Source organism: Neolamprologus multifasciatus, chromosome 15 (assembly GCF_963576455.1).
Source record: "Neolamprologus multifasciatus chromosome 15, fNeoMul1.2, whole genome shotgun sequence".
Taxonomy (NCBI): domain Eukaryota; kingdom Metazoa; phylum Chordata; class Actinopteri; order Cichliformes; family Cichlidae; genus Neolamprologus; species Neolamprologus multifasciatus.
The window spans coordinates 17,005,033-17,032,840 of record NC_140453.1 but is presented as its reverse complement, the minus strand read 5'-3'; the positions used below and the strand labels follow the sequence as shown (position 1 = coordinate 17,032,840).

Here is a 27,808-nt window from a genome sequence, read left to right as displayed (position 1 = left end):
TCCAATTTAAAATCACTCAGTGAGACCTTATTTGGTTTCCATGACTTCTTTATTGGTATCTCATTTTTTTTTTCTCTTTAGGACAACCATTCTTTAAAAGTGGACGACAGAATTGGTTAAATGTTTTTTGATCTAGCTTTTGGGCAGTGATGTTTGCAAGCAATTGATCGACTTTCTTATGGTAAGCTGTAGTAACATAAGGGATTTAAAAGGAGTGACCCTCTTTCATCCATATTTGCAGTAAAACTTCATGATCTGCAGAGCTGAGTGATGTTACAGTGATGTGTAAACTGCATTTAGCTATAATGAGCAATCTCAAAGATCTCACATTTCTTCTCTAAGTGAATGAAAGCAAAAATTCTCCCACTCGTTTCCTGCCTTCTTCTACAGGCATATTGCATAAAGGCAGACATTTAGATCATGTGTCTATTTATGCATTGCCTCCTCAGTTTAAGAACCAGCCATCTGAGTTAATACACACTGGGATGTTCTTTCTCTGTAGCATCAAAACCAATAAAAAAAAAAAATCACTTCAAAAGATCTAATGACACACTCACAGAGGCACCAACCAAGGCACTGTTGGTTGCCTCTGCAGAAATCATCGGGAAAATTATTCATTAGATATAAACCCTGGGAGATAATTCAAATACTAATACATTTACATAATCTCACACTTTACCTGTGATATAATGGTAATGTCCAGAATGTATTTGTTTTTAAAGCATGGTTGATGTATATAGAGTATATTAACCCCAGTAAAGGGGAGACAGACAGGCACTAGCATTCTGTTAAAGAGATCATCAGAAAGAGCAAACCTTTAAATTACATGAACAAATAAATGAAAAAACACCTATGCATGAAAAAAACTATAATAATTCAAACATGAGTATGGCAAAATGCAAGGTGCACACAAATAAAGAATCTATTAACATGTCCACTACCCCTCTGGACTATTCTTTTCTATTCTTAGCATTTTAGATTCTGTGGAAATACAGGAACATCACATTATTCCATTCTTTTGTCATAACGTTAAAATGTTAATTGACAAATAGTATGTTATAAAATTAGATATTATATACTAGATATATTGTAGAATGTTAACAAAATGAAACATCTTTACAGTCATTTTTATAGTATTTTACTGTCATCTCATAAAGCATAACTGATAAGCAGGTGAATATTATTTTCGATTATTACTAATTCTCTGATAATATTTGGCTTTTTATCTCTTGAAGCTGATATCTCGGGATATCAGATATTTATTAACCCAAATTTGTTGGCGAGCATACTATATCGATCATACGACTCACACGACTTTATAAAAACTACATGGAACTGTAGCATACAGTTAAGCATTTGCATTTTTATTGTCCTTTTGTTTGATTCTTTTTTTATTGATTCTTTTGTTTCCCCTCACCAAAACTCGGCGCTTTTATTTTGAAATCCAGCCCAGTGACTTGACAACCCATGGATCCGCCCTTTTTTACAGAGGTAGCCATGGACACCGCGCGAGAGCGAGTCAGCCCCGTAGAGTTCTCACAGCGAGTGTTTCCGCTCACCTAAAATAAAGAGCTGGCTGAGTCGAGGACAGGGGACGAGCGGAACGGCACGGACGGAACTTGACGCCGAGGACGTCGTATTTTTATATTTCTATACTCAGGTCCGAGCGTCTCCATTTATACAGTCCTTAATGCCTCGAATGTGAACGTAAGAGAGGAGGGCTCGCCGCCGCTGGTAACCTTTACGTTGGTGAGTCTTGAACGTATTTTCGCCAGCTAAGCACACACAGGCCACACGAGAGCTCTTGCTCTTCTCTCTCTTCTGTCTCTGTCTTTATTTCTGTCTCTCTCTGCCCGTCGGTATTTGGTCATTACATAATAATTATAATAATAACAAGGAAAAAGCGTAACCAGTCTTAGGGTCACGCTTACTAACTCGTTAGTGTAAGTAATTAGTTAGATTTTTTTTTCCTTTTATTTTTTGTTTAACAAACGAGGTCGATTATTAAACTAAGCTAGCGTATGATAAACGTAGTTACTGTTTGGCTAAATGTCATATTTTTTTTCTCTGACGGTCTCTTGGATATAAGTTTGAATCTGTGGAAATATCTCACCTTGACTTGTCAGATACAGTGAAACAAAGAGCAAATTGTCTGTGGTAGCTGGTGAGTCCCGTCTACAGTTACCCACTGTAACAACGTTACAGCTGGTCATGTGAACAAAAAAAGGAACGAGGAAGCAAGAAGTCTGCTTGTATTGTGTTGTTTATGGTGCATACATAAGAGGCTGAGTCGGTGAAGAACCGGGTACATCCAGGTGTATTGCTTGTTTGAATCATGTTGTTTTCTGCTTTTATTCAGCTTTTTTTTTGTTCCCGTGGCATTGGCAGCCCACCACACTCTTTGTTTAAATACCTCACTGTACAGTTACACGTGTTGAAGCGTGTGACTGCCGTAGGACTGCTAAAAAGAGCCAGCTGACCACATTTGATACAGTTGCAGAGATGCATCTTTGAGCTATTATTTGTCTGTGTGTGTGTGTGTGTGTTTGCGCTGGGGGGTCTCTCATTCCCAGCAGTGCAGTTTCCCACCCCACGCTTTTGTTCCAGTAAAACTTTTTTTTGAGTCGTTTCCTGTTACTAGGGAAAGGGTAAGATGTGACACTTGACCCAAAGCGGAGAGCAGGGAAGTTCAGATGTGAACTGTTGTGTTTATAACGAAGATCAGAGTCTGGGAAGTATTCAGGTTCAATTTCCTATTGTGGTCTCTTGATAATACAAGGCTGAGAAATGTTTTGATCCGATCTCTGTGCGCCACCTTCTTATTGTTTTGGTCGTTTCGTAACATATACCGTTTACAGTAGCCCTTTATTTAAGCTCAGATTTTCAGTCCAGTTATCATATTTTGTAGATCATTTTAATCATTTTTACCTTTCTATTTTTTTTATATATAAATACAGCATTTCATGTAGACATCCCAGACTTTTTAAACATGCACCAAAGATTTTGTCTTTTTCAAAAGATTTTGTTTTTTATTAATATGTTTCAGTTATGTGCAAAACATTTTTATCACGCTAGTTAAATGATTTACTCTAACATGTGTACAACATGCTGTGAATAGCACTTTCCTGCCTACTGGCTACTTTATTGAGCAGGTCAGGGTTCAACAGTAAGTTGTTTATGCCCATCCCTCGCTCGGTTTGCTCTTTAGAAATCCAGCTTACAGCTTCCATCTGCTGTCAGCTCATGTTTTATGTGAAAAGACTTCAATACATTAAGTAATATGATGGGCTTATTGCCCCAAAATTTCCCAATATTTCATAATGCTGTCACACCTGCTAGTTGTTGTTCAGCGATACCCAAATGTTCGCGTCTAATTCCTAGAGCTTATTTTTGTTGGATAGGTTTTTTCAACAGAATTAAGGCGTGAGATGAAAGGCTGTTTTTCTTTGCTGAACTCACTCATGTTCTTAATTTATTTATTTATTTCCCCCATTGTTTAGACTGACTAGTTTTGTTTTCATGCATTGTACAAGCCCTAGCATCCGCAGAATAATGGATATACAATGTGAAGCTTTAATGGTTCTTAGTTTAAAGGACATTATGTAACTGCAGTGAAATTTTTATAACTCCGGGCCCTGAGTTTGGGGGCGTCTTCTGTTTTGACAACATACCTAGAGAAAACACATTGTGAGTATAAATGAGAGTACTGCTTTTGCCTTAAATCCTTTCCTCATCTTTCACCACTATCATATTTCCCCCTTTTTCCTTGTTTCTTCTTCTTTCTCTCCTTCATCTTTCTCTGTCTCTCTCTCTCTTTCCTTGCGGCAGTACAGAGGGATGCTGAGGCACTGTGGGGTTTAACACTATCGTACTTAATAACAAAGGGTCCTTTCTCTTCTGCCATGCAGAGCCCCGTTTCTGGGCTCCCTTTATAGGCCCACGTAGGCTCTACCAGCAGCAGCAGTAGCACGGAGGGCTATCGGATGGAAATCTCCTCTGGGCTGTTTCTTTGGCGCACTGAGTCCTCTCTGTTCCCGGACACATGCCTGTGCTGCTGCTCTCTTCTTGGCTCCCTTTGCATTCCAGGAGCCTCGGGCAGCTGAAAAACTGCAGTAGCAGTCTGCTGACTGCCTGGTTGGCTCATTGGTGTCTCAAGTGGAGAGTTACATAGTTTTTTCCCCCCAAGTTCAACACTACACACTCTAAAAATGTGTTTATGTTTTTAAAACCTCAACTTCTTTAATGTGCTAGACCTAAGTATGGCCTACAGATGTAACACGTGGAATGAGATAAACGACCAAGAAATGTCCAAATGACTCATGAAGTGCAGTTTTAAACTTGAGGGATGTCATGATCCAGTTTTTTCCATTTGATAGCCATTCCTTGGTTTTGGGTATCTGCTAAGACAGAGTACTTAGCTTTATTTTCTAATGTTGTAAAATAAAACTTGATGGATGAATTTGTTGAAGAATATAAACTTACCTAATTGTTTTTTTTTTTTTTTTTAGTAAATTAATGCATAAAAGAACAGACCAAACACAACTGAAGTTACAATTTTATATATCTTATTTGCCAAGATCTCATTTCCACTCAATTAAAGAGAAAGTCATGGTAGTTTGTAGTTTATTTAGTTTTTTTTTAAAATCTTTTTTTTTGCCTCTTCATACACACACAATGCGGAACTGACAAGAGATAGCTGAAGTGAAATATTAATCTAGTTCAGTGTGTTACTGTAAGTGTAATAAAAGCTTACCGAAACAACATCCTTCTAGTTTCTACTTTATATAATGTCTCTCCCAGCACAGATAATGAGAGCAAAACTAAAAGGGAGAGAAGACAAAAAACCTTTCGTTGTCTGAGCTTTTCACTTGACCACAGTTTGCACGTAATGAAAAACGTCTGCAAACGTATAAAGAAAAGCTGTCAGTTTAGCAGGCATGAAATACATCCAAATCGCACGCTCTTTTGCTGTTAGCTCTTTTCAACTCTGCTGCTGTCGCATGGCGACATAAACATAGAACAACAGTTAAAAGATTTGAATAGATTGGTGCAGAGACTGGGAAGTTGTCACTGATATGCAATCCAGCTTTACAAGTCAATATCTGATTACAATATTGGATCGTTGCATCCTTAGTCTTCTTAATCAGACTTTGTGGTGCAGATTGAAAATTCTGGTCAATAGACTTCCTTGTCTATTAACTTAATGGCAAGCTAGAACTGCCCGTACCAGTTTTGTTGGTTGGCTGTTCTTGCCACTTCATGTCCTCCTGCCTCAGAATGCTGTTACAGTATTGTTTACTGTATCTCATTTTCATGGGGGGTTGGTATGTTTTCTGAAACTCACACAGTTTTTTCCTTTTAGTTGCCTTTTTGTTGGTATATATTTGATAGTGATATTTAGTATAATAGTATAATGTTAAGTAGTTTTACTCTAATAATTCCTTTAGAAGTCAACCATTTATATTGGTTTGATTTCTAATATTTGCTATCTTTAAAGACGCTGTACTTTAGTTTCGGTCTCAATTGCTTTGTTAGTACTGTGCAGCTTCAGGAAGTGTTTTTGTGTGCAGGTTGATTAAAAAAAAAGGTGTTTCAGGAAACTTGAGGTTGAAAATAGAAGCACATTCTTTAATGTGATGTTTCAAGCTTAACATCTTTTGCTGCATTTGACAGGAAACCCACACATTTGCAAGGCAGGTTGACATCCAGACTTAAAATATTCCTGTGCTTTTAGCTGTCAACCTGCCTGCTCTGTTATTAATCAATTAAATATGTGAACATAAAGTCAGTGCATTAGAAGATGTGCAAAAATTCCTTTCATGTTGTGAAAATGTCTTGTTATAGCTAATTGGAAGCTGTGCTTTTTAGGATACCCTAGAACAGACTTAATGACTAAATCCTTTTTCAGACTCTCTTGTGTGAAAGCAATTAAGCTAATTCTGCTTTAGTTTTCACTTTGTAGACGTTCTGGCTGGTCAATACTATGCCCTCAGCTTTTTCAGGAGGTCAGTCCTGCATTTTAAATGCAGCCCTAAGCAGTTATTTAAGCCTCAACAATTGCAGTTTTTTTGTCTTTCCTTTGTGCAGTTTGTCCTTGATACTTCTAAAATTGACATTCATCTGTCAAAAAGATAATGAAGGGCCTCTATATAACCCGACAATAGCAGCCAGCATGGACAAATGAGAAAGCATCTATGGATCAAATGGCTGGCACAGATCCATTGCATGTGGTTTTGACTAGCTGCCCTTTGGCTCAATGCAGTGCCCAGACTGTCCTGCCAAAATTGACTTACGTCACTGTTTCCCACTGGCTTGCGCCACAATCAGGTATGACTCTTCATCCCACTCTTAGGGGCATCAGAAAGATGGCAGGCAGTGGGTGGGCTGCTTTCCCTCGTTTGTGTTGGAAATTTGGAATATAGCCCTGTCCAGGGCACTCAAATGCTAAAACACAGGTGATTAGAAATACAATGTTGAAGTTAATTAGAACCTATCTAATCACCTTGATGCAGAAAGCACACTAAAAAACACATGACTCTCATTGACTTCTTAGTGAAGCAATGAGGAAGCAGCTATATTTTAATTAAACTGTCATATCTGCATCCTGTACCTGAAAAACTTAATAAGATTCCAGTATATAGTGTATATGTGCTTACAGTTACTTTCCTCTACACAGTCCAGATCATCTGCTGTGTCAGTGCCAGTGGCCATCCAGCAGATCAGCAATTAAATTTGCGGCTCTCTAAGTGCAGCCATGCCATTACTGTAGGCATTAGCTTCACAGCCTTGTGGAAACGTAATGGGCCTCTGCCTCCTCTTGAGAATATTCTGCCTGCAGGCCATCTAGTTTCCCACAGAACAGAGCCACTTCTACTTCATCCTAATCCCTCTGATGCAACATAAACAGCTCTATGTGCACCTGCATCTCATTTACGTAATGGTGTGTCGCATCGTATCACCTCAGTCAACCAACAAATGCTTTTAGGAAGTTATTTAAGTTGGTATCATGGAGAGATATTGGTGGAGAGAGGATGAGGTTGTTGCTCTCTATTTGCATATTACTGTTTAAAGATGTCTCACAGTAACTCTTGATGTCCTTCATGCTTTTGTTTGCTGTCTGCCCAGAGAACTAGGTGTCTGATTTTTGCATTTGCATCTTATCTTTAAAAAAAAAAGTATTTACAGCACTGATTTTGATTAAACTTTTTTATACAAGAAAAATAATCCGCAAGTACTATTTCCCGTCTCCAAGTAGTATAGGGAAAAGGAATCTGAACAGACTGATATCATTGCCAATTTACAGTATATGATAAACAAAATATGGGAATCATTTCTGAATGCATCACCTATTGCCATTATCTTTGCATACATTTTCCATCACACTCCATTGTAGTAAACAACCAACAGTATGGAATAGAATCACAGTTGAGGTGCACATATAGCATGAAAAAATCTTTAAGAACACTTTTTATTTAGATGTATAAATAATATTATGAAATATAAATAATATCCTTACAAATGTCTGAATTTTTGCTGATGCTGACTGCTGTAACAGCACAGTAGAGTGTGATTCATGATCTTCTGGAAATGAAACTTCTTTCATGATGATGGTTTTCTTAGACAAACTCATTTTTTCCAGTTATCTGGGTGTTTGCAAAAGTTGCAGTTGTAATCACGCCCAAATTTTCTCTCTCACACACATTTTTAGCCTCTGTCGCCACCCCACCCAGCCGCCAGTGTTGCTAACTCACCAGCAGCAGTGATCTCGTTACATCATCTACAACGGACTTTAACGTCTGGTTTATTTGGTTAGATGCTGTGGCAGAGCCAAGATTAGGGATTGAGTGGAGATAAGAGGAACACTGGCTAATGCTGGAGGATCCTAATAATAGATCAAACAAATGAGGAGAAAATGGACGTTCATGCAGTTATTAATATTAGGAATTCAGCTGCTGTTTAATAAGATGCAGGTCAGGGCTTCACTTTGTGACTCTGTCTTCCAGCCTGTGTACTGTGGCTATCTCTTAATTCCCTCCTGTCTCTCTGTGTTGCTTGTGGTTACGTAATCCTCGCTGAATGTTGATAGTAATCCGCGCTCTTCCTCCCCCCTCCTCATACCTCTCTGTCCCTTCCTGTCTGTGTGGCCTGCACAGGTTAAGCCATAGAGGACTCTCCCTGGTTGTCGGAGGAAAAGATGTGCGATGGAATGGTAGCGTTTCAGACGAGAGCCCTGTCCTCCTCTTCTTCATCCTCTACCTCCTCCTCCTCTCCAGCTCACAGGCTGGCTGCCTCCGTGCTTATCCTCCTCTTCATCCTGCTCCCTCATGGTCACGCATCAGGTAAGTCACATGCTCATGGCTTTTTGAATTCTCTGCCTTTTCTCTCACACGATACACATCAAATAAACTGTTATCTTTGCCTGTCTCTTGTGAATTGATTGAGGTTATTTTCCCCTCCTCCCACAGGTCAGTTAGATTAAATCGTCTTCCTTTACCCCTGGGTTGGTCAGGTTCAGAGCGGCAGCTAAGAGCTCAGTCCCACACGCTCTGTGAATCCATTCACTGTCCTAATGAGTCACAACAGTTTTTATCCTCTATCGAGTGAAACAGAGAGATGCGGTCACATTTCTGTCATAAGGTTTTAATCAACCATGACATTTAGAACCCTCCGAGAGCTTTTGGCACGGCTAGACAACTTTTGTTATTGCTCCACAACAACCCTCAGATCAGGTTTGGCGTTTTACCCTGAGGTCCTACATTATTTGGGAAGTGTCAGGTTTTTAAACTAAATTCATTGTTGTCTAATGGAGGGAAATTTGGTCCTGCACGTGGTAAACAGTAACATAATACAGGAACTATAAAGCTGATGTCCTTTGTTTCTTCTAAAGAAGTGTAATGTCGATGCTGTGGACTTGCTGAACCCCTCCACTTGTGCCAGCTTTCTTTTCTCTTCCAATCTTCCAGTCCCCTCCCCCCTACATACACACAAAACACAACCACACTCACATGCACTTTCCACACATAGCCAGCTTGTGAAATGTGCCAGATGTCCTTGCCACAGAGTGCAAGCATACTGTGTGAGTGTGTGTGTCTGTGTGTGTGTGTCTGTGTAAGGAGTGGTTTAAGGCTCTCAGATGCTTATGAGCGTTAATTGATTTTCTTCTTTAATTCCTTAAATAAATAGTGTGTTTATGAGAGTCAGAAACAGCAACAGTAGGAGTATAAAACGAGGGAGATGTGCTGTTGAGCAAGGGAGGAGGGGATTGCTAATGGCAACTGTATTATCTCTCGGTATGCCTTATGTAACACACATGACTCATGTTGAGCCCAGGGGGGCTGGTATCACACTCACGTTCTGCGTCCAGCACACTCGCACGCATAGACTGTCTACCAATACCAACAAAAGTGTGTCCTCAAATCCCTAGCCCATGTGCTCAGGGTGCTGTAGAAGATTGTGTGTGTGCACACGTGTGTGTGTCTGTAATCAAGTATTTCTGTTTGCTGTTTTGCCTCCTGTAGGGCTGAACACAGATATTCGAGCCACTTCATTCTTTTTGACACAGAAAAAGGAACTTGCGTCTTTAAGACTGTCAGTCAGCTTCTGGGAAGTCACAGCTAGTTCTCTATACTCCCAATATATATTTGAGCATAATATGAAGTGTCTTGATCCCTCCGACATACAGGAAAGAAAGCAAAACAATGCTTAGAAAGGAATTAAAAGACAACACTGTGTTAATGAATCTCAACGTGAATGACTGTAATGAGTCTGCACTGCTGTTTAACTTGGTTCCAACAAAGGGTGTGCCACTAATGCTTGCCATGGCCATGTCAAATGATTCAATATTGGTATATGTGTACAAAACAATCCCTTTTTTAAATATATGGTAAATATTAACCTAAGTCTTCTATCCTCTTACTGCAAGCATATAAATGTTTGAATTAGGAGACAAATATTACTTTTTGATGAGTGTAAAACAGTCTGATTTGAGTCTGTGTTTGACCTCTGCAGTGATGCATATTAGACAGTTGGAAGGATGTAGGCTCATTTAGTTGTTTATACAGCATTTCAGAGGATTGTTTTATGTAAGTAATCTTTGCATGACAATATCAGTCAGCTCAAACATAAATATAATCAATTGTGCACCCGTATGTCTCACATGGGATGAAGAGGACTAGTAGTATTATGTAAATTGTACAAAACAGTCAACATGTTTTTTGTTTTTTTGTTTTGTTTTGTAAAGAAAGACATGCTTTTGTAGGCCAACAAACAGCCTACTGTAAAATAGTCTGCTGTGTGCACTACATTTCATGGAGTTTTACCATAATTCTGAAATATGTGTGTCGTCTGTCCATTCCATGGCCCTTCATTTGCTTTTGGAAAACAAATGTTGCACACCATTGCTTCAGCACTAGACTTTTAAGCTCTGTAGCATTCTAGTCTTGCTGTCTTTTTAGCAAGTTGCTTGAAGGAATCTGCATAAATCAAACTAAGTGTTGAAGTCTTATAGTGATTTTGTATATACTTTTTTTCTTTCTTTTTTTTAAAACTTCCACTTTTATGCAAAAAATTGTTTGTCATGCTGCAACTAGCTGTTCAGAAATGTAATGGAACATTTCAAACACTGCTGCGTGTTAACTGATAAAAATCCAAAGGTTATTTTTAACTGTTGCAGCTCTGTTAGGTTTTTTTTTTTTTTTTTTTTTTTTACACTTCTGACCACTCCCTCACAGTACATAAGGCAGTGTTTAAGCTGACTCACAGTTCAAACGTTCAAGTGTCCTATAACACTTAATATTTTCCTCTTTGGCATTAATTAAGTCCAGATGAAGATTGGCTTATGCACAAGTTTTTTTTTTTTTGGGGGGGGGGGGGGGGTTTCAGTACAATATTTCAGATTTCCTTTGAGGTTTCTGGGGTATATTTTCAATTCAAGCACCGTATTATAAATTTAAATATTTGATCACAATCACAAGGAACTTGTAATGAGCAATGAAACATTTAGAGGCTTAGCTCCTTAGTAAACAGAACTTGAAGCTCATTTCATTCTTCTTAATTGAGCCCAGATCGCACAAAGCAAGATGAACCTGATATTTATTGATGAGACTCTGGTAAACTATGTCAGGATTAAAAAAAGAGAAAGAGAATTCAGCCAAGAAAAGTCATTGGAAATATTGGTAATACGGAGGGTTGGCTGTAAACATAAGTGCCATTAGAGCAAGACATGAGTTGCAGCATTTACAGCAGAAGTATGATGTTAAATCTATAATTAGACAAATTACCATAAAAGCAAAACACTCATGTTAAAGCGTTAACGTCATCATTAGCTACTGGCCGTTTCCTTTTGCTCTCCTGCTCGACATACATAATTCACACAGGTAATCCCTTGACGTGTTCCAGGGATGGAGATTGCTGTGGAAATTTCATGAATATAAAATTTCATCACAGCCAACAGGCCTATTCCAGACTCCAGCAAACAGCAGTGTTGAAGATGAATAGAAATGGATACTAGAAAATATACTATAGTCCATTTAAATAGAAGTTTACACTACAGCAGAGAGCAGCATCAGATTTCTACTTCAAGTCTGTGTAGGTTTTGTGGATATAACTCTTTTAGGAAATTTGACCTTTAGCTGATGGAAAGAGAAAATAATAGACATTAACCATTTGAATGTGCTTTGCCTGTCTTTGGTTCCTTTAACACGTCCGGGAAAAGCTTTAAGCGCCTGTATTTTCGGCCTCATGTTCTTTCTGGAAAAGGTCAGGAGAACAATTTCTTGTAACTGCTAATACAGCCTGTTAGAAAGTAGTTGCAAAGCCTTCAGAGTCTAGGTATTTTTAAAACTGGCTATGTCTTGTCTTTTGTCATGTCTTTTATATCTGTCGTTCAGCTGTTCATTGTAAACAAGATTACCAGGAGGTTATCTTCTGGGTTAATGTAAATGGCTCTCTGGGATTTGTGTTTGTGATTGCTTCACATGATTACATTTGCGTTTATGATTCTCGACATTCTTCCCAAAGTAGCAACATACTAAACAAAACATCCTATTCATTGAAGCAGGGTGCCAGTAAACAAACATGGCTACGAAGCAGCACCTTGGGTTTTGTGTATGCAAAGGATAAATAGCATCAGTCTGGAGGATTTTCAGGGCACAGTGCAAACGCTGCTTGTTTCATGTCTTTTCTGAGTCTATCTGACATCCCACTATGCTAGCTCCACAGAGCTCAGTTCCTAATATGGTGTCAATTCCTAACAGTAAGCCTTTGTGGTTTGTTTCAGAGGAAGTGGGCCCAGACAGTGAGTCAGAAGTGAAAGAGCAAAGATGGAAGCTCAGAGGGTCTATTCACATAACTGAATACTGCATGTTTTCTGCTCTAAATGTGTTGTGTATCAGGAGCCAGAAAGGCTATAACTTTCCCAGTTAAATAGATAAATATTGCCCCCCCCCCCCCAAAAAAAATAAAAAAAATTATCCTCTGAAGTTGAGTTAAAGCTGTACATGAAAGCACTAGCAAGGACCAGGAGCAAGACCGCTGTGTGCTCTGTGTGGTGGTGACGTTAATGTATGTTCATGTGTGAGAAAAGGAAACGGCTCTCCAGGGCTCTGGGGAAAAAAAGTATAGGATAAAGAAAGTGGTGGAGTGAAGAGGGAATGAGAGCAGGACAGGGTCCAGAGGGCTGCATTTCTAATTTCCTTTGTAATTTGTGTTTGTTTTTAACAGTCGATTGTTGTGCATTCATGGAGTAAATACATTTTTCTCTGCCTCATCAAGAGCTATTGTGCTCATAAATCCATTTTTCTTGGCATGTCATACATCAGTCCAACCCAAGGAACTTTTTTTCTTGAAGGCTCAGTTTTAAGTCTTAAAGAACAAGACTTGACAACTCTCCTCTCTCTATAATAATGGAGTAGACTCTAGTGGCTAACATAGCGTCATTGCTCTGACCACAGAGGAAAATATCTGAATGGGCCATGCCCTACTTCTTGCATCTTCAAACAGCTTAAGTCTTTGAAACTTGTTGCTTTATGTAGCAACAAAATGTTGTGTGTGTGTGTGTGTGTGTGTGTGTGTGTGTGTGTGTGTGTGTGTGTGTGTGTGTGTGTGTGTAACAAAAAGACCACAGTGTGTGAGTCTCCTTCCACACTATTGGTTTCCAACCATCTCAGAGAGTTTGCTAGATAGGCTGGGTTTACAAACAGTGCAGCCCAAGGGAGGGGGAACAATTGTTCCTATGCAATTAACTCTTCAGAAAGGCCCCCTAAAGTCCTGTTAGCAAGGCGGTTGCAGGCAGGCAGGAGTAATCCAACACACTGGCTACTTACTGAAATGTGAGAACAAAGAAGGCTTTTAGCCCTCTATAGCCCAAATCACAGCAAGCTGCACCTCCGCTAGATCACCACTCAGCAATTAGGACTGCTAACTCAAGTCTGTGTGTATGTGACTGTGTGTTGAACACACTAGAGCCTTTTTTTATATGATGTCTCTCTTCTTCTCTCTCTCTCTTCCTCTATGTGTAAAGCCAGCCATTAGCCAGGTGAGACTGGAACCCATTAGCAGCAGTCTGGTCGAATGCAGCAGCCTTTCTCTTTCATTACCTGTGTGTTTATCACTTGAGCCATCAATCTCTGCTCTCATCTTGTGCCATTTAACAGCTCTACCAACCAATCAAGCCCTAAGGGGAAACTTTAAATGCCTCACCAGACAAAGAAATACTTAATGAAAACAGATGCTGCAGTGTGGACAGGCGATGCAAGACTATCTCATTCACTTTAAAGTGTTGACCAGACGGTTCCATTACTGGTACACATCCCAGATGGCCAGGATTATTGTTAGCTACACAGTGCTGCCTCCCAGCTTTTTGCCACTAAGCTTGTCACAATGTGTGATTTACATTTTTTTCTTTAGTGTTTATCTGTATTTTAAATTTTCTTCCCACTGATTTTGGTGCAGTTTTTGGTTAACATGTATATTGTGCTGTCCTTAGGATGTTTGACTAGCCCTTTGCCATTGACAGATGTAAAAAGGTTATAAAGGTTAATGAATGTCAAACAAGGAAGTAGTGGTACAAGCACACCACCAGTAATGTACAAAATGTACACAAAGCTGCTTTTATAACGTAACCTCATTCTTACTGGTTACACCTCAGGCTGATGTAGTGTGTGTTGTGTTAAAATCTATGCAGTTATCATGATTAAAACATGCCACTTTGTTGTTTAAAGCTTTGGTTTTGGGCCTCTTTTCAAAAATTGAGAATCATTTTGAAGCAACATTAAGGCTGTGTAGAGGAGAGGCGGTTTGTAAATTGTTTTCCAGTGAGATGTGTGTGGTTGTCTGAAGCAGCAGGCAGTCATAATGATTTCCAAAGGGCCTCATCTGAGGGACCAGCCTGCTGAGTAGAGGACATCTCTGACTAATGAGCTGCTAAATATATCCCCCAGTCTCCTGTCTTGTGTTGCTTTTGCTTCTGCTTTTTTCTTTTTGTCATTTATTCACTCAATCTTTCTTAACGTGCATTAATTCCCAATGTTTTTGCCTACCTTTGTGAATTTCTGTTTTCTGTTTCATGTTTTTTTTGTTTGTTTTGCATTGTCATGCTGTCAAACCTTTATGTTAATCTCTTTCTGTCGTTGACTCTTTTTTTTTTTTTTTTAATCGAAGTTCAGTCTCCTTTTTTTCTGCCTTGTCTTTTTTCCCTCCTGTCTCGCCTTAACTTTGATGTGTGTTTTTCAGGCCCACTGAAATGATGTGGGCTGGGGTTTTTTTCCTCCTTTTTTTTGTATCACACCGTTAGTCAACAGCAACATCCTGTTCAAACAAGTTCATCAGCTTACACATACGGCTCCGAGCATCCCACACACATATGCTGAATCTGCCAATGGTTGAGACATCCAAGCTGTTTCAAACTGTGAGCAATCGTCATGAGCGCACATGACGTGGGTGCATCGTGCATCGTGAATGGTTTTCTGTGTAGCAGTATGGAAGGGTAAAATGGAACTCACACTTAATCTCATGAAAATGTTTGTAGGATCAAGCATTGCTGCAAAAGTGTTATCACTACTACAAATACTCTACATGGTTTAGGGAACGAAGCTGACCAGGTTAGCTTTCACTGGACTAAGACAACTTAACTGTTCTGTTGTTGACTTGGACAGCAGCAGACAGTACAAAACGGTACACTGAGGTGGAGTCTTTACACATCTGCATGGAGCCTTGCACTACATGTTTGATAATGACCTTTATCTCATCACGATCCTAGCTTAATGGAGGAACAGAAACTCTAGCTTGCCTTCAATATATGCAATGACTTTACAGTGTGCACAATCTGACACTGAGTTAACGTCGAGAAAAGTTCAGGAATTTGGTTTTAGTGATAGGGGCCAATGATCAGCTTTCTGCTGATTTGACCAGTCCCCATAATATAATTGGAAAAACATTGTTATCTTGCTTTGTAGCTCAGTTGATCTCTGACACTGTTGGCAAATAAAGCTGCACTTCCTGTTGTTGCGTGTCAATGAGGTCTTCCAACGCATCGCCATTTGAAAGCTTTTAACATGAAGCAGAACAGCGACTACAACTCCAAAACATAGAAAGATACTTGGCTATACAGAAATGGTTTTTTGTCCTTTTACCTCAGCAGTAGCTCTTTTAATGGTACCTATCATGTTTCAGCCAAAACTGCAAAAGTGAAGTACATTGTAGATATGTGCAGTGTATGTTCAAGCCTCAACATGTGGAGCTGTGGCAAGGCAGTGAAAATGGGAGAATAATGCACTGCCTCCCACACAAACCCTAACTGTTACCCTAACTGTTAATTCAGCTTTACTGCAACTCTTCCTTAATCTCCAGCTTTCATTTTAAAAAATCAACTGGTTTAATAACTAAATAACTTCTCCAAAGTGCATGTTGGCTGCTCAAACACAGTCACTCTCATGCAGAAAAAATGGAAAGCAAGATAAAATTCGTCTGACAGATTTGCTGTTATTGAGCCAAGGGGAAGGGCTGGGCTGTACATGTGCTATCCTGCTGCATGCGTGCCGCTTGTTGTTATGGGTGGAGGTGCTGTACAGCTGTTTCTCTTTAACCAACTGAAATGCAGTTGGTTAAAGAGAAAATGAAATGCAGTTGGTTAAAGAGACTCTTATCTGATGTTCCTGCACAGAGAAATCAGAGAAATACCATTGCTTGATTTTGCACATGCTTTCAGTATTGAAAACGCTTCAGTATTATTTGTGGTTACTGTTTTGCAGGCCTGAAATGGGTTCTCACATAAAGCACATCCCCTTAGTCTCACCCTCTTGACACGGCTACTGACTTTGCAGTGAATACATTGTACGAAACTTGGCTGTGGTCTCAGGAGAATGTCCCAATTAACAATCAGCATTTCCTGTCTATTTCTCATTATTTCGTGTGTTTTTTTTTCTTTTCTTTTGTCTTGTCTCATCGCTCAAACTTTAAACAGCCCATTAGTTGGAGTGTTGAGATATTTCGTGGCCAGTTGGCTTAGGTCCACTCTAATGCCCTCTGTGCTTATTACGTAATTTGTAAACAGCTCTCTGTGACAAACAGCAGCCAAATGGTGGAAGTGTTAGTATATGCTACCCTGGAATCCATTTGGATAATTGTGTTAGCATTTACGGGAAGCCGGCTTGTGTATATCCTGAATATCATATTTTTGTATTTGCATATTCAATTCAATTCAATTCAATTTTATTTATATAGCGCCAAATCACAACAAATGTCACCTCAAGGCGCTTCATAGATACAGAGAAAAGCCCAACAATCATATGACCCCCTATGAGCAAGCACTTTGGCGACAGTGGGAAGGAAAAACTCCCTTTTAACAGGAAGAAACCTCACTCAGGCAGAACCAGGCTCAGGGAGGGGCGGCCATCTGCTGCGACCGGTTGGGGTGAGAGAAGGAAGACAGGATAAAAGACATGCTGTGGAAGAGAGACAGAGATTAATAACAGATACGATTCAATACAGAGAGGTCTGTTAACACATAGTGAGTGAGAAAGGTGACTGGAAAGGAAAAACTCAATGCATCATGGGAATCCCCCGGCAGCCTACATCTATTGCAGCATAACTAAGGGAGGATTCAGGGTCACCTGGTCCAGCCCTAACTATATGCTTTAGCAAAAAGGAAAGTTTTAAGCCTAATCTTAAAAGTAGAGATAGTGTCTGTCTCCCGAATCCAAACTGGAAGCTGGTTCCACAGAAGAGGGGCCTGAAAACTGAAGGCTCTCCCTCCCATTCTACTTTTAAATACTCTAGGAACAACAAGTAGGCCTGCAGAGCGAGAGCGAAGTGCTCTAATAGGGTGATATGGTACTACAAGGTCATTAAGATAAGATGGGGCCTGATTATTTAAGACCTTGTATGTGAGGAGCAGGATTTTGAATTCAATTCTGGATTTAACAGGAAGCCAATGAAGGGAAGCCAAAACAGGAGAAATATGCTCTCTCTTTCTAGTCCCTGTCAGTACTCTTGCTGCAGCATTTTGGATTAGCTATTTGTATAGGTGTCTTCCATCTATCAGAGTCAAGAAATGTCTTTTAAATTGCTTATTTTGTCTGACAAAGTGTGAGCCAACACACCTAGATTTAGAAATTATGTGTTGTTTGGCTCCTCGTTTTCATGCAATGAATTTGCTAAATATGTTTAAATTGAACAGCTGGGGTTTTCATTTGTAGGCTGAAGTTATTGCTACTAGTTGTTCATGTCGCTGCGCTGGAGTCCCACACTTTAGTTTTGATAATGTATTTGGCACATTTTAAAATAACTAGAAACTTGTGACACTCTTAATGACTGGAGGCTTGGCTAACTCCTAAATAAGAACAATTATTCTATTGTTTGTGTAAGTAAATGACTTATTTGTTGTTCATTGTTTTGTGCTTCCTCTTTGTGCTCTCATTCAGAGAGCTAAAACGTAGTGTGGGTAAAGTTGCCCTCCTGGCCACAGGGCCATTCAGGCTTTGAGTTTTATAACATAGCCATTCATGTCCATAAATGACTATGTTTTAGGTCTACCCAGCAGTATAAACTGTACTTTGTAATTGCCTTATGATGATACAATAGTTATCTCTCCTTCTCTTTCTGGACCACTTACCAGTAATAAAATCAACCTGTGTTTCTTGCTTGAAACTCTGTTGTTTTGTTTTTACCCTTTTTTCAAGCTATTATGTTTCTATATTCTTAGAAATACATCATTTTATATTCAGTGTTTTCCATCAGGGATGTTTGGCCAAAGAAATCAATTTAAAAATAAAGACTAGACTGGAATCATTTTGTATTTATCGCTGTTTCATACGAGCCTGGAATTTTTTGGTCGTGAATCATTTTTGTCTGTGTTGAATACAGGCAGGAACATCTTTGCTTTATTACTCTATTCAGTAGGGCTGACAGTAAGTGGAGATGTCATTATCAAGTTTATATTGCCCCTGATGTGTATGCAGTTTCTGAAATATTTAGCCTCTGACATACTGAACACAATTCATTGCTTGCTAATATGTGAATTTAAAGTGCTGGCTGCTGTTTCTTTGTAACAGTTGTATCTCTGATTAGGAGATAAGGTTGCCTTTGCTATACACAGAACAAACAAAGGGTATAAATGGATCAGGCTTTACAGTAAATAGTCTATCGGAAAGTGTCTGGATTGTTCCCAGGGAAACCTTATGGGAAAATTAACTGATCGTTATAGCAGAGTAAACAGACTTGCAGTGTTTCTTCTTAGATTTGCCACAGACATCCTTTGACATTCTTAGCTTGTTATTAAGAGTGTTTGGTAACAGTTTAAGGTTTTATGCTGAGGAAATATGAAACACTGTATTGTCAGCTAAGTATGTTAAGTATATGGGCCAACTGTTACAAAAAATGTGAGGCACACATGGACAACAAACAGCATACCACTTCTATCAGCAGAGCAGGCTGCAAGTGTTAAGAGGTTACACACACTCATGCTTGATGCCATTTGTCCACCCTCTCGGTGACTTGCTCAAGCAGTTGCTCTGTCTTCGTCCAGTTGGACTTCATGACGTTGGTGGTAAAAGCGAGGCTGCAACAGTGACTGCATTGTCTGAGTGTGGGTAACATTGTTTCTGTATTCCCTGCCTTTCTCTTTTTGACAGGTATAGGATACCATAATCCTGTATTACCCAATGTTGACATAACACAAGTAAACATTTATTGTTCTTGCTAAGTCTTCCAGTGCTCTGCAATACGACTACTCCATTTATTCGTGCTTTCCCTCTAGCCCAGAGGTGTCAAACTCATTTTAGTTCATGGGTCAACACGGTGCAATTTGATCTCAGAGGAGCCAGACAAGTAAAATGAGTACATTAAAAAATCCCTTCCTTTCATTGAAAAGATGTATAAGTTACTTGTGAAACCACTGAGATTTAATGAGCCATTCATTCACAAAACACCCTGAAATCGCTTAATAAAAATAAGTGCAGTTTTGTCAGTATGTCTCAGATTACAAAGCTGTTCAGTGGAATACACTGAACCCTTTGGCCATATGTTGGACATCTCTAGCTCTAGCCATTGTGTTGCCTGTAATAAACTTGTGTCCTGTGCTTTTGCAGTGAACCTGTTAATGAAACAGTTCACGCAGGACTGAAAGGATGAGTTGGCCAGAAAAGAGCAGCCAGCTGCAGATTGAGCACGAGTTTATATAACATTTGTTTGCTATTATATCTCGTACACTGCTCTCAGCAGTGGCTCTGCTACTATTAAAACACCAGCATGCCAGCTCTGGTGAGCAGGGTTGGTGATTTCACCCTGACTTTCACCTTCAACAAATGTTCCACGCTCAGCATTCATACCTCTTCAGGCTGTTAAGCTCACACTGTTGAAATATGATCAACCCACAGTTGCACTGACACTGCTTTGGTTAGGGTGTGTGTGTGTGTGTGTGTGTGTGTGTGTGCCTGAACACATGCACGTGTATGTAGGAGGGGTCCCACACACTCTTTTGTTTTCCTCTGAAAGCTGAGAAGAAGGAATGTCTGCCTCCCAGCTGTCCTCAGCAATGAGGGTAACAGCAGAGCAAAGGGGGAGCTCACTGTTCGCCTCCTCTAACATACTCCCATCTGTTACATGGAGGCTGAGAGTGAGTGTGTGTCTGTATGTTGAGGTCACACAATAGGGGTACTCCCCCTTGCCCTTACCCGTATTCGCCTTGGCCTCTCATGCATATTTAACCCTTTAGATGCAAAATTGTCTGTTGCCCTATTCAGAGGCACGCTGCTTAAATCTGTCACTGTGCCCCATCCCTCAATGAGCAGGAACAATGGGATGTATTGGCAGCACACGTGGCTTGCTAAATGCATTGCAACAGCAGGGGGGTAATGGGTGTGGAGGGGGAGGATGCCTCTACCTGCTTAGAGGCGATGCAGCGTGGGTTAGTTGCTCTGGGGTGCAGCTGCAGGAAGATAAGTGGCGACTGGATGGCTAAGTTTTCTGCAAAATGCTCCTTTGGAGGCTGGCAGCTGTTTGACTCATGTTTTCTGGCAAGTTTCCTGTTTACCCTACAAATGACAACGTTGGCTTTGGCAGCAGTGTAGATAACCAATAGTGGTTGGCCTTGGAGAAAAACAAGTATAGCCTGACTGATGCTGGATCAGGGGATGGGGGTCGGGGGAAGCTGTGTTTATACATAGGGAGTAAAAATTCAGATTCTGATTGATATTTACACATCCAACCCCTTATCCAACTTAGGATTGGCCACCAGCTAAAAATAGACGTGCGCGTGTGTTATGAGATTCAGCCAAAGTAGCTTTAGTTTTTATCGACAATAAGGTTGATAACAGAAGTAGTGAAGATGATGCTGTTGTCAATTATAGTGGAGCTGGAGTCTCTTCAGAGGGAAACAAATAGGCAGCGCTGCAACCCACAGTTTTCTCGAGTTAACAATAGCAACGCTCGTTACTATAAACACAATCAAAGCCTTTGAGGCGAGGAAAACTCTGATCTAGTTCTAGACAAATGTTAGCTTGGACAGCTCTCACCACAGGGATAAAATGTATGTGCAAGACACCTTGTGATATACCTGCAACCTCTGCTTACATAGTGAGTAGACTACTTGTATTTGTGAGTACTCAGGCTATTGTATAAAGGCAACATCACCTCCCTTTTCTTCATCCTCCACCTCCCTCCTTTCTTAAGTTCTTCCATCTTCCAGTTAAAGCTCAAGACATTGATCAGCAGCATCTTAAAAAATGTGTTTCATGCTTTTAGATTTCAGCTGTGTTTGAAATTTATTCCAATGCTACAGTAATAGAAGTTCAATGGGTTTTTTTAAAATATTTTTTTCTTTTGTTTCAAGTTTCATTTCCAATTTTTTTTTTCTTTTTCATTTTTTGTGCTCTTTCTTTCTCTTTAAGCCCAGCCTTTACATATTCTAAGTGGAGTATGATTTGAGTAGGACTGTGTGTTTCAGTGTATCAGGGTTTTTAGTACAACAGGACACTGCTATTTTCTGTCGCTCACATAACAAGCATCGGATGTTACATATCACCCACCTAGGTCGGCGTACTCGTTGTGTCACTGTATACTGTGTGAGATGTCTCTCTGCTTTGCTTGAGTGTGTGTGAAAGAATAAATATTACACATAGGATGTTGTGTCACATTATGCAGGAGCAATGACTCATCTAATAACTTCTAGTTTTGTGCCTACATGACCAAATTATGAAATGCTTTCACTGTCAGGACTTTACAATACTAGGGTTTTTCCCAACACGTGGAAACCATTAAAGACATATTATCCTCCTACCAGATGAAAATAACCAAGACGCTGAAAATTTTTTGACCTTTTTAAGTGGAGTTTAATTTACTAAAGCATGGAATACATTTGATTAGCAAATGGCCAAAAATGCCAGGAAAATACACAGACTTCTGTTGCGTAAGGCACCCTAGACTAATTGATGTAATTATGTGCAGACCAGTCATGTTTATGAGCTCCATTATAAACCAGGAAAAATCTTTTACAAATACCAAATTTGGTAAAGTCAAAGCTTTTACTGACCAGTTTTCTGCCAGTAATCATTTTAGTAATATTTTTACTTTTGTTAGACCTTTCACAATGACCACACTGTCAAATTTTTATTCCTTTTGGATATTTAAGATGAATCATACCAGATTTTACCAATGGTAGAAATGAGTTGGCGAGAACACTAATTCTTTCCAATGCTACCCTCAACACGGGCTCTGGTGTACTGTACTGTACTCTAATAACAACAGCTTGGCTAAAAATCCCACGGATTAGCAGGAGAGACAGGGGAACGTGGCGAAAAACAAAAAACACCCATCCCAAAAATGAAAGCAACGTCGTCAAAAACAACAACAACAACAGAGGACTTGGAGGGAGGCCGAAAAATGAATAAAAACATATTTACACAGCCAAAGAGAGCATCATCATCCCCTCGGTTTTGAGCTTAATCCAATGCACGCCCCCCCTCCCCATAGCATATATCCATGCACACAAATTCCCTCGCTCCCTGACACACTTAAACATGCACACTGGAAAACACACCCTCTTTTATGGCCCATTGTTGCATAGAACAACCAGACAGTTGGCTACAGAAGTCATCAGTATCTGATTTGTTTTAGAGCACACCCAGCTTGTAATGGAGGATAATTAGAAATTTAATTTGCTGGGGCAAAGAGGGCTCAAACCCTTTTTCTCACTTCTGTTTTCCTCAATCCATTCCCCACCCCCTCCAGCTCTTAGCAGACTGACTACCATCAGTAACAGATGGGAAAAGGGAGATATTCACAGCCAGTCCGACACTTTAGAGCAAGGCAGGCGATATTAACGCCCCCCCGTGGTCTTAGTCTCCTAGAGCATAGCTTTAAGGCGCTGAATGTTGGGATTAGCAATCAGCCTCATGGGTGCCCTGTGTGGGCCCAGTCCTCCCAAATGTTTCCCCAACCTTTTAGCAACTAAGCTCTTTCGTCAGCTTACAACTGCGTTCTTAGATTTCTTCTAATATTTTAACCTTTTCACATGTCTGTTTTATTTAACTCAATATGGTAAATGTTGGAGCATAATACTGCTGGGGTCTTCAGTGGATAATGAAGGCAAGTAGGGGATAATCTGTTGGCCACATCCTTAAACACAAATGTATTTGTACAAATGTACAAATGTATTATTTTTTTTGAAATTCTGTAAGTGTGCTTTTTACACTTGTTCCTTCCACTGGCTTTCACAAGGCACTTGTGACTCTCCTTTAGTCATTGTTGTTTTTCAACATTTCTCAAAAACCTGCTCTCTTGAGCAAACTCTTAACATCAGACCAGCGAGAGAACAGCTTGTGTTTAACTGTGACTCATTCCCTTCTTCATAAGCACAAAACGTGGTGTGCTGAAATCCACTCTGGCATTGCTTAGTGCTTTAATCATTTTTCCTAGTGTGTGCTTTCAAAGCTAGTATTCAATTTAGGCTGAGAGGCTGATGGAAAAGGGGGAAACAGCAAGGTTATACATTATCTTTACCACTGCACCATCTCTGGGCACCAAACGAGTGTTTATTCTTTCCTCTAACAGCCTCTATCCATTTTTGCTTGTCCGATCCACGGTGTGGTATGAACTGAAGACTCATCTCCCCATTGCTGTAGTGCAGAGCCTCTCCCTCACACTTATGACTGTTAGTTGACACTTACCTGCCGCAACATGTCCCATTGTGGATTGTGATTGCTCAGAGCCATCATGTTCCATGGTAATGACGTATTTCTGCGCTCTTCCTTCTCTCTTCTCCTCCCGTTCTGTTTATCTAATGATGAGTGCATATTCCTGTCAGTATCTTTTGATTTTACTGCTTCTCGTTATTTGCTTTACCACTTCTAAACGTCACCTCTATATTTGGTAATTTTCAGAAGTACTTCTTTTCCCTATCTGTGCTCTTTTTGCAGTTGAATATAATTATATATTTGACCCTCAGGTAGGCTCAAACTAGTTTTGACAAGTACAGTCCCATGAGGGTATGGGTTTAAGTCAAATTTCTTCACTGCTCCACTTCCTTTTGACGTTTCTTTATTTTCCAGATCTTTTTCATCATTTTCACTTTTTAAGCTGTCATCCATTTGAGTTTCTCTATTCCCAAAGAATCCAGTAAGGGAAAAAGTGTGTGTGTGTGTGTGTGTGTGTATTTTACCCATACCTGAGTCCATGTTAGCACTATAATGCAACACAGAATTACTTTTATTATCACTTGAACTGCTAAGTAGTTTCATAGCACCGTTTTAATAGTTTTGTCTTTAAGCTTTATACGAGAACCTTCCTGAGACCAAAGCTGACATATTGAAAAAAAAGATACATTTACAGTCTTTTCCACAAATTTTTACTTGTGTTGTTCAATCTGGGTAGATAATAGAAGTATCTGATGCTGTTTAAATCATCCTTACAATAGTACAGGGAACCACACTGTGTTCTGCAGTTTGTAAAAATATTCTGGGCTGTTTCTGTCGTGACAAGCAAAGGCTTGTCACTGATTTTCTTTGTGAATGCTAGTCTTGGTGTAGCAGATGCAAATGAAAACTCCAATAATGGAACTCTCACAGAGCTCATATGCAGTTCAGGTTTTTCCTGCCTTGACTGAAAGCACTTAGTTTGCTGGGCTTCTTAATGGAGCAGAAGTTCCCACATTGCCATGCATTTCATTGCCTATGGGGTTCATTCAGACTGGCCTGACTTCAGTAAACTGTGTGACCTGAACAATGTAAGCCTGTCATTGGAACAGTTTCTTACTGCCCTGTCAGCTAACACCATAATCATGCAGGAGCCTTGTTGACTTACCAACAACATAAACAAAAGTGTATGTGCTTAAAGTTACAAGAAGAGCGAGCCTCTCATTCTGCACTCACAAGTATTATACATGATTTGAGATAAAGCCAGATTCTCTGGTCTCTTCTGTGTTTTTCAGCTCATTATTTTTTTTTATCAAGCAGCACATTTAAATACAGTATGCAGTCTGAACTCATTACTATAGAATAAAGAGAGAGAACAGAGGAAGCCTTTGTTGTAATAGGTTTAAGGTATTGGCATTTTGCATCTTTTTTGTTAATCTGTCTTTGTCTAAGAATAGCATTAACTCAACTTACATTAATATGCTCATGCATTTGTATCTGAAGCATTCCTGCAGATAAGAAAACATTCAAAAGAACAAAAGGATGAATGCAATTATCACTGATCTGTCTTCTGCACTGCTATTGACTACCTTGCAGTGCACCACAAAAGATCAAAACAGTGGCTAAAGGCTGTTGCCCCAAAATGCCCCCTCAGGCCTTTTTTTTTGTTCCCTGCTGCCTTTCAGCCCAGGGTCATTAATTCATCACCTTACCACCTCCGTTACTACCATCCTTTACTCAGAGGTCCTTTAATCACCCACAAGCAGTTCAGGGACCGAGTCATGGTGTCAAATGGCATCCTGAAATAAGTGCAGACAGTGTTTGTATGTGTAGAAGAAAGCGTGACTGTGTGTGAACACTTGATACTACTTTAACACACAAAGCTTGGCATTTCTTGTAAGGAAACTCCAGCTCATTGTTAAGGTCTGATTATTACTGGTAATCTCTTTCAGTACATTAAGGCAGCTCTTTAAATATCTCTTTACAGATCCTGCCTATCAAAGCCAACATGTTTGTGTCTTGAACTTGAGATTCAGGATGTATCATCTAATTACATTTTGAGATGTATGTTCTGTATTAAATCTGTGTACTATAGAAGCTAACTAGAGCATAATTAGTATTTGATTAAAAAAAAATAAGCAATCAAGAAAATGAATGTAGGAGCAATTATATTAAAACCAAATGAGATGTTTCAGTAAAACCAAATGTGAAACATTTGTGTGTTTCTTTGTCTTACATCATCTTTGACTTTGGTTTTGGACACTTGACAGGGTGCAGCTGCTAATCTGGTGATATCATCTGTCCTTTTGGGAAACTTTAATCAGCATTTTTCAGGGTGCTATGTTCTAAATAGTTAGTTATTCAAGATAATAACAATGTTATCTTGAGATTAAGCCATAATGAAAAATAATTTCTAGCTTCTGCTGATAAAATTAGATGATTTGAAAGTAAAGAGGGTTTAATGTCGACCTCATTATCTTCAATTTTATATCTAAAACTGTATTTATAATTTTAGAATATACCTACAATAATGTTATGGTAACTGCATGTTTTGTTCTGCTCAAAACACCCAAACACACACACCCACGAGCTCAGGGTGTGCCTTGTTTCTGGGTGTTGACTTTGTGTGTGTGTGTGTGTGTGTGCGTGCGCGCGCATGTTTGTTGTGTATGAGTAGGCACTCGCACATTTAGAGTGTTTGCATTTAATCTTGTGCTGCCAGCTTAGAGCGGCATTTCTCTACGGAGATTAGAGGATGTTCGAGGCACTGCTGTGGAAATAGTCTCTCTTTCAATCTCTATACACACACACACATACACACACGCGCGCGCGCACGCACACACACATACACACACACACACACACACACACCACTCACACACACAAGAGGCAAGACAAAGTGCCTGTTTGTGGTGTTGGTGTGTTTGTTTATGTCAAGCAAGTGATAAAGCACTGCATTAGACCTTGGCTAATATGATTTTATAAGTACTCAGACCAGGGATTAAATAATGAGCCATATGGTCATTAGCGCTGATGGCATTATTAATGTTTTTGTGTTGAGTGTTTAATTTTACTTGTTAGTAAGAAAAGCCACAACACAGTGTATAATTCAAATCAATAAATCAGACAAATATGATGTACGGATTAAAAGACAAAACAAATCCTTCACTTATTATGACAAAATTAATTTATACATTATTGCCCAAAGGGGTTTAAGTGTTTATTGGAAAAATACCCGATCTCCTCCCAAATGGGTCACATGGGCGGTAATAAAAATGTATGTGTATGATCCACATATCTTTTTTCAGTAATACCGAAAGCAAAGTCAGTCTCCTGCTGTCTCAATTTACACAGGTGTTGCAATGTTGATGTCAGATCGGCTGGATTTACAGGCTCTGCTCTCGCCAGTAACAGCTCTTGTTGCCTGCATGTATTAACATGGCAGTGGGAGTGCAGCACAAATTCACTCTAACACTGTGATTAAACAGTCACTCAAGACGCAAAGAGCAGTTGCCGTGTCACTGCAGTATGTATGTGTGATATATGGAGCACAGGAAGGTGGATCAAAGCTCGATTAACTTTAGGTCTTCTGACTCATCTTGTGTTTATTGGCTGGCTTAGAGCTTCAAGTCTGTCATTAGCACGGAGTAAATGAGCCTCGCTAAAGACTCTGTCTCTTCGCCAGACAGATAGAACTAATGTTAGCGTGGGCTGAAAACGGTTTAATGAACAGCAAATAATCAAGAGAAATTAGATCTGTATGAAGCTCCTTGTGACATTTTAATCCACTGTAGGCTCTTGAGGTATTCTCTAAGATGCACAGCACGGCTGTCTCCACCTAACTTGTCATGTTGATACAGTGCTTCTCTCTTGCTGTTGCAAAAGCAGCCTAGTTTCAAGTAACAATACCACAGAGCTTTAATTATAAGCTCAACCTGTCAATTTGACAGAGGCTCCCTCTGAAAAGTTGTTTGACCCTGTGGCAGTCGCCTGCAGGGGAGACCAAGATGCAGTTTATGTCAGAGTAATGAAAGGACAGCACTATATTCCAGCAGCATTAATCTACCACTAAAATTTTAGTCAACGGAAAATGGTTCCCTGTTAAACTTTGATGGAGAAGGACAGAACACAAACTGTTTAATTCACAAATTTGGCACAATAATGGTAAATTATTCTTCAGATAA

The 27,808-nt window shown here is 39.7% G+C and overlaps 1 protein-coding gene across 1 annotated transcript in view; it reads left to right on the top strand.

Moving 5' to 3' along the window:
* The first annotated feature begins 1,479 nt into the window (after positions 1 to 1,479).
* susd6 (sushi domain containing 6) overlaps positions 1,480 to 27,808 on the top strand; it is a 31,886-nt gene continuing 5,557 nt past the window's right edge. Inside the window, exons 1-2 of the mRNA XM_085132689.1 lie at positions 1,480 to 1,749; positions 8,154 to 8,339. Of these exons, the coding sequence (XP_084988815.1) occupies positions 8,195 to 8,339 (145 nt within the window). The 5' untranslated portion in view covers positions 1,480 to 1,749; positions 8,154 to 8,194. The remainder of the gene's footprint in view (positions 1,750 to 8,153; positions 8,340 to 27,808) is intronic.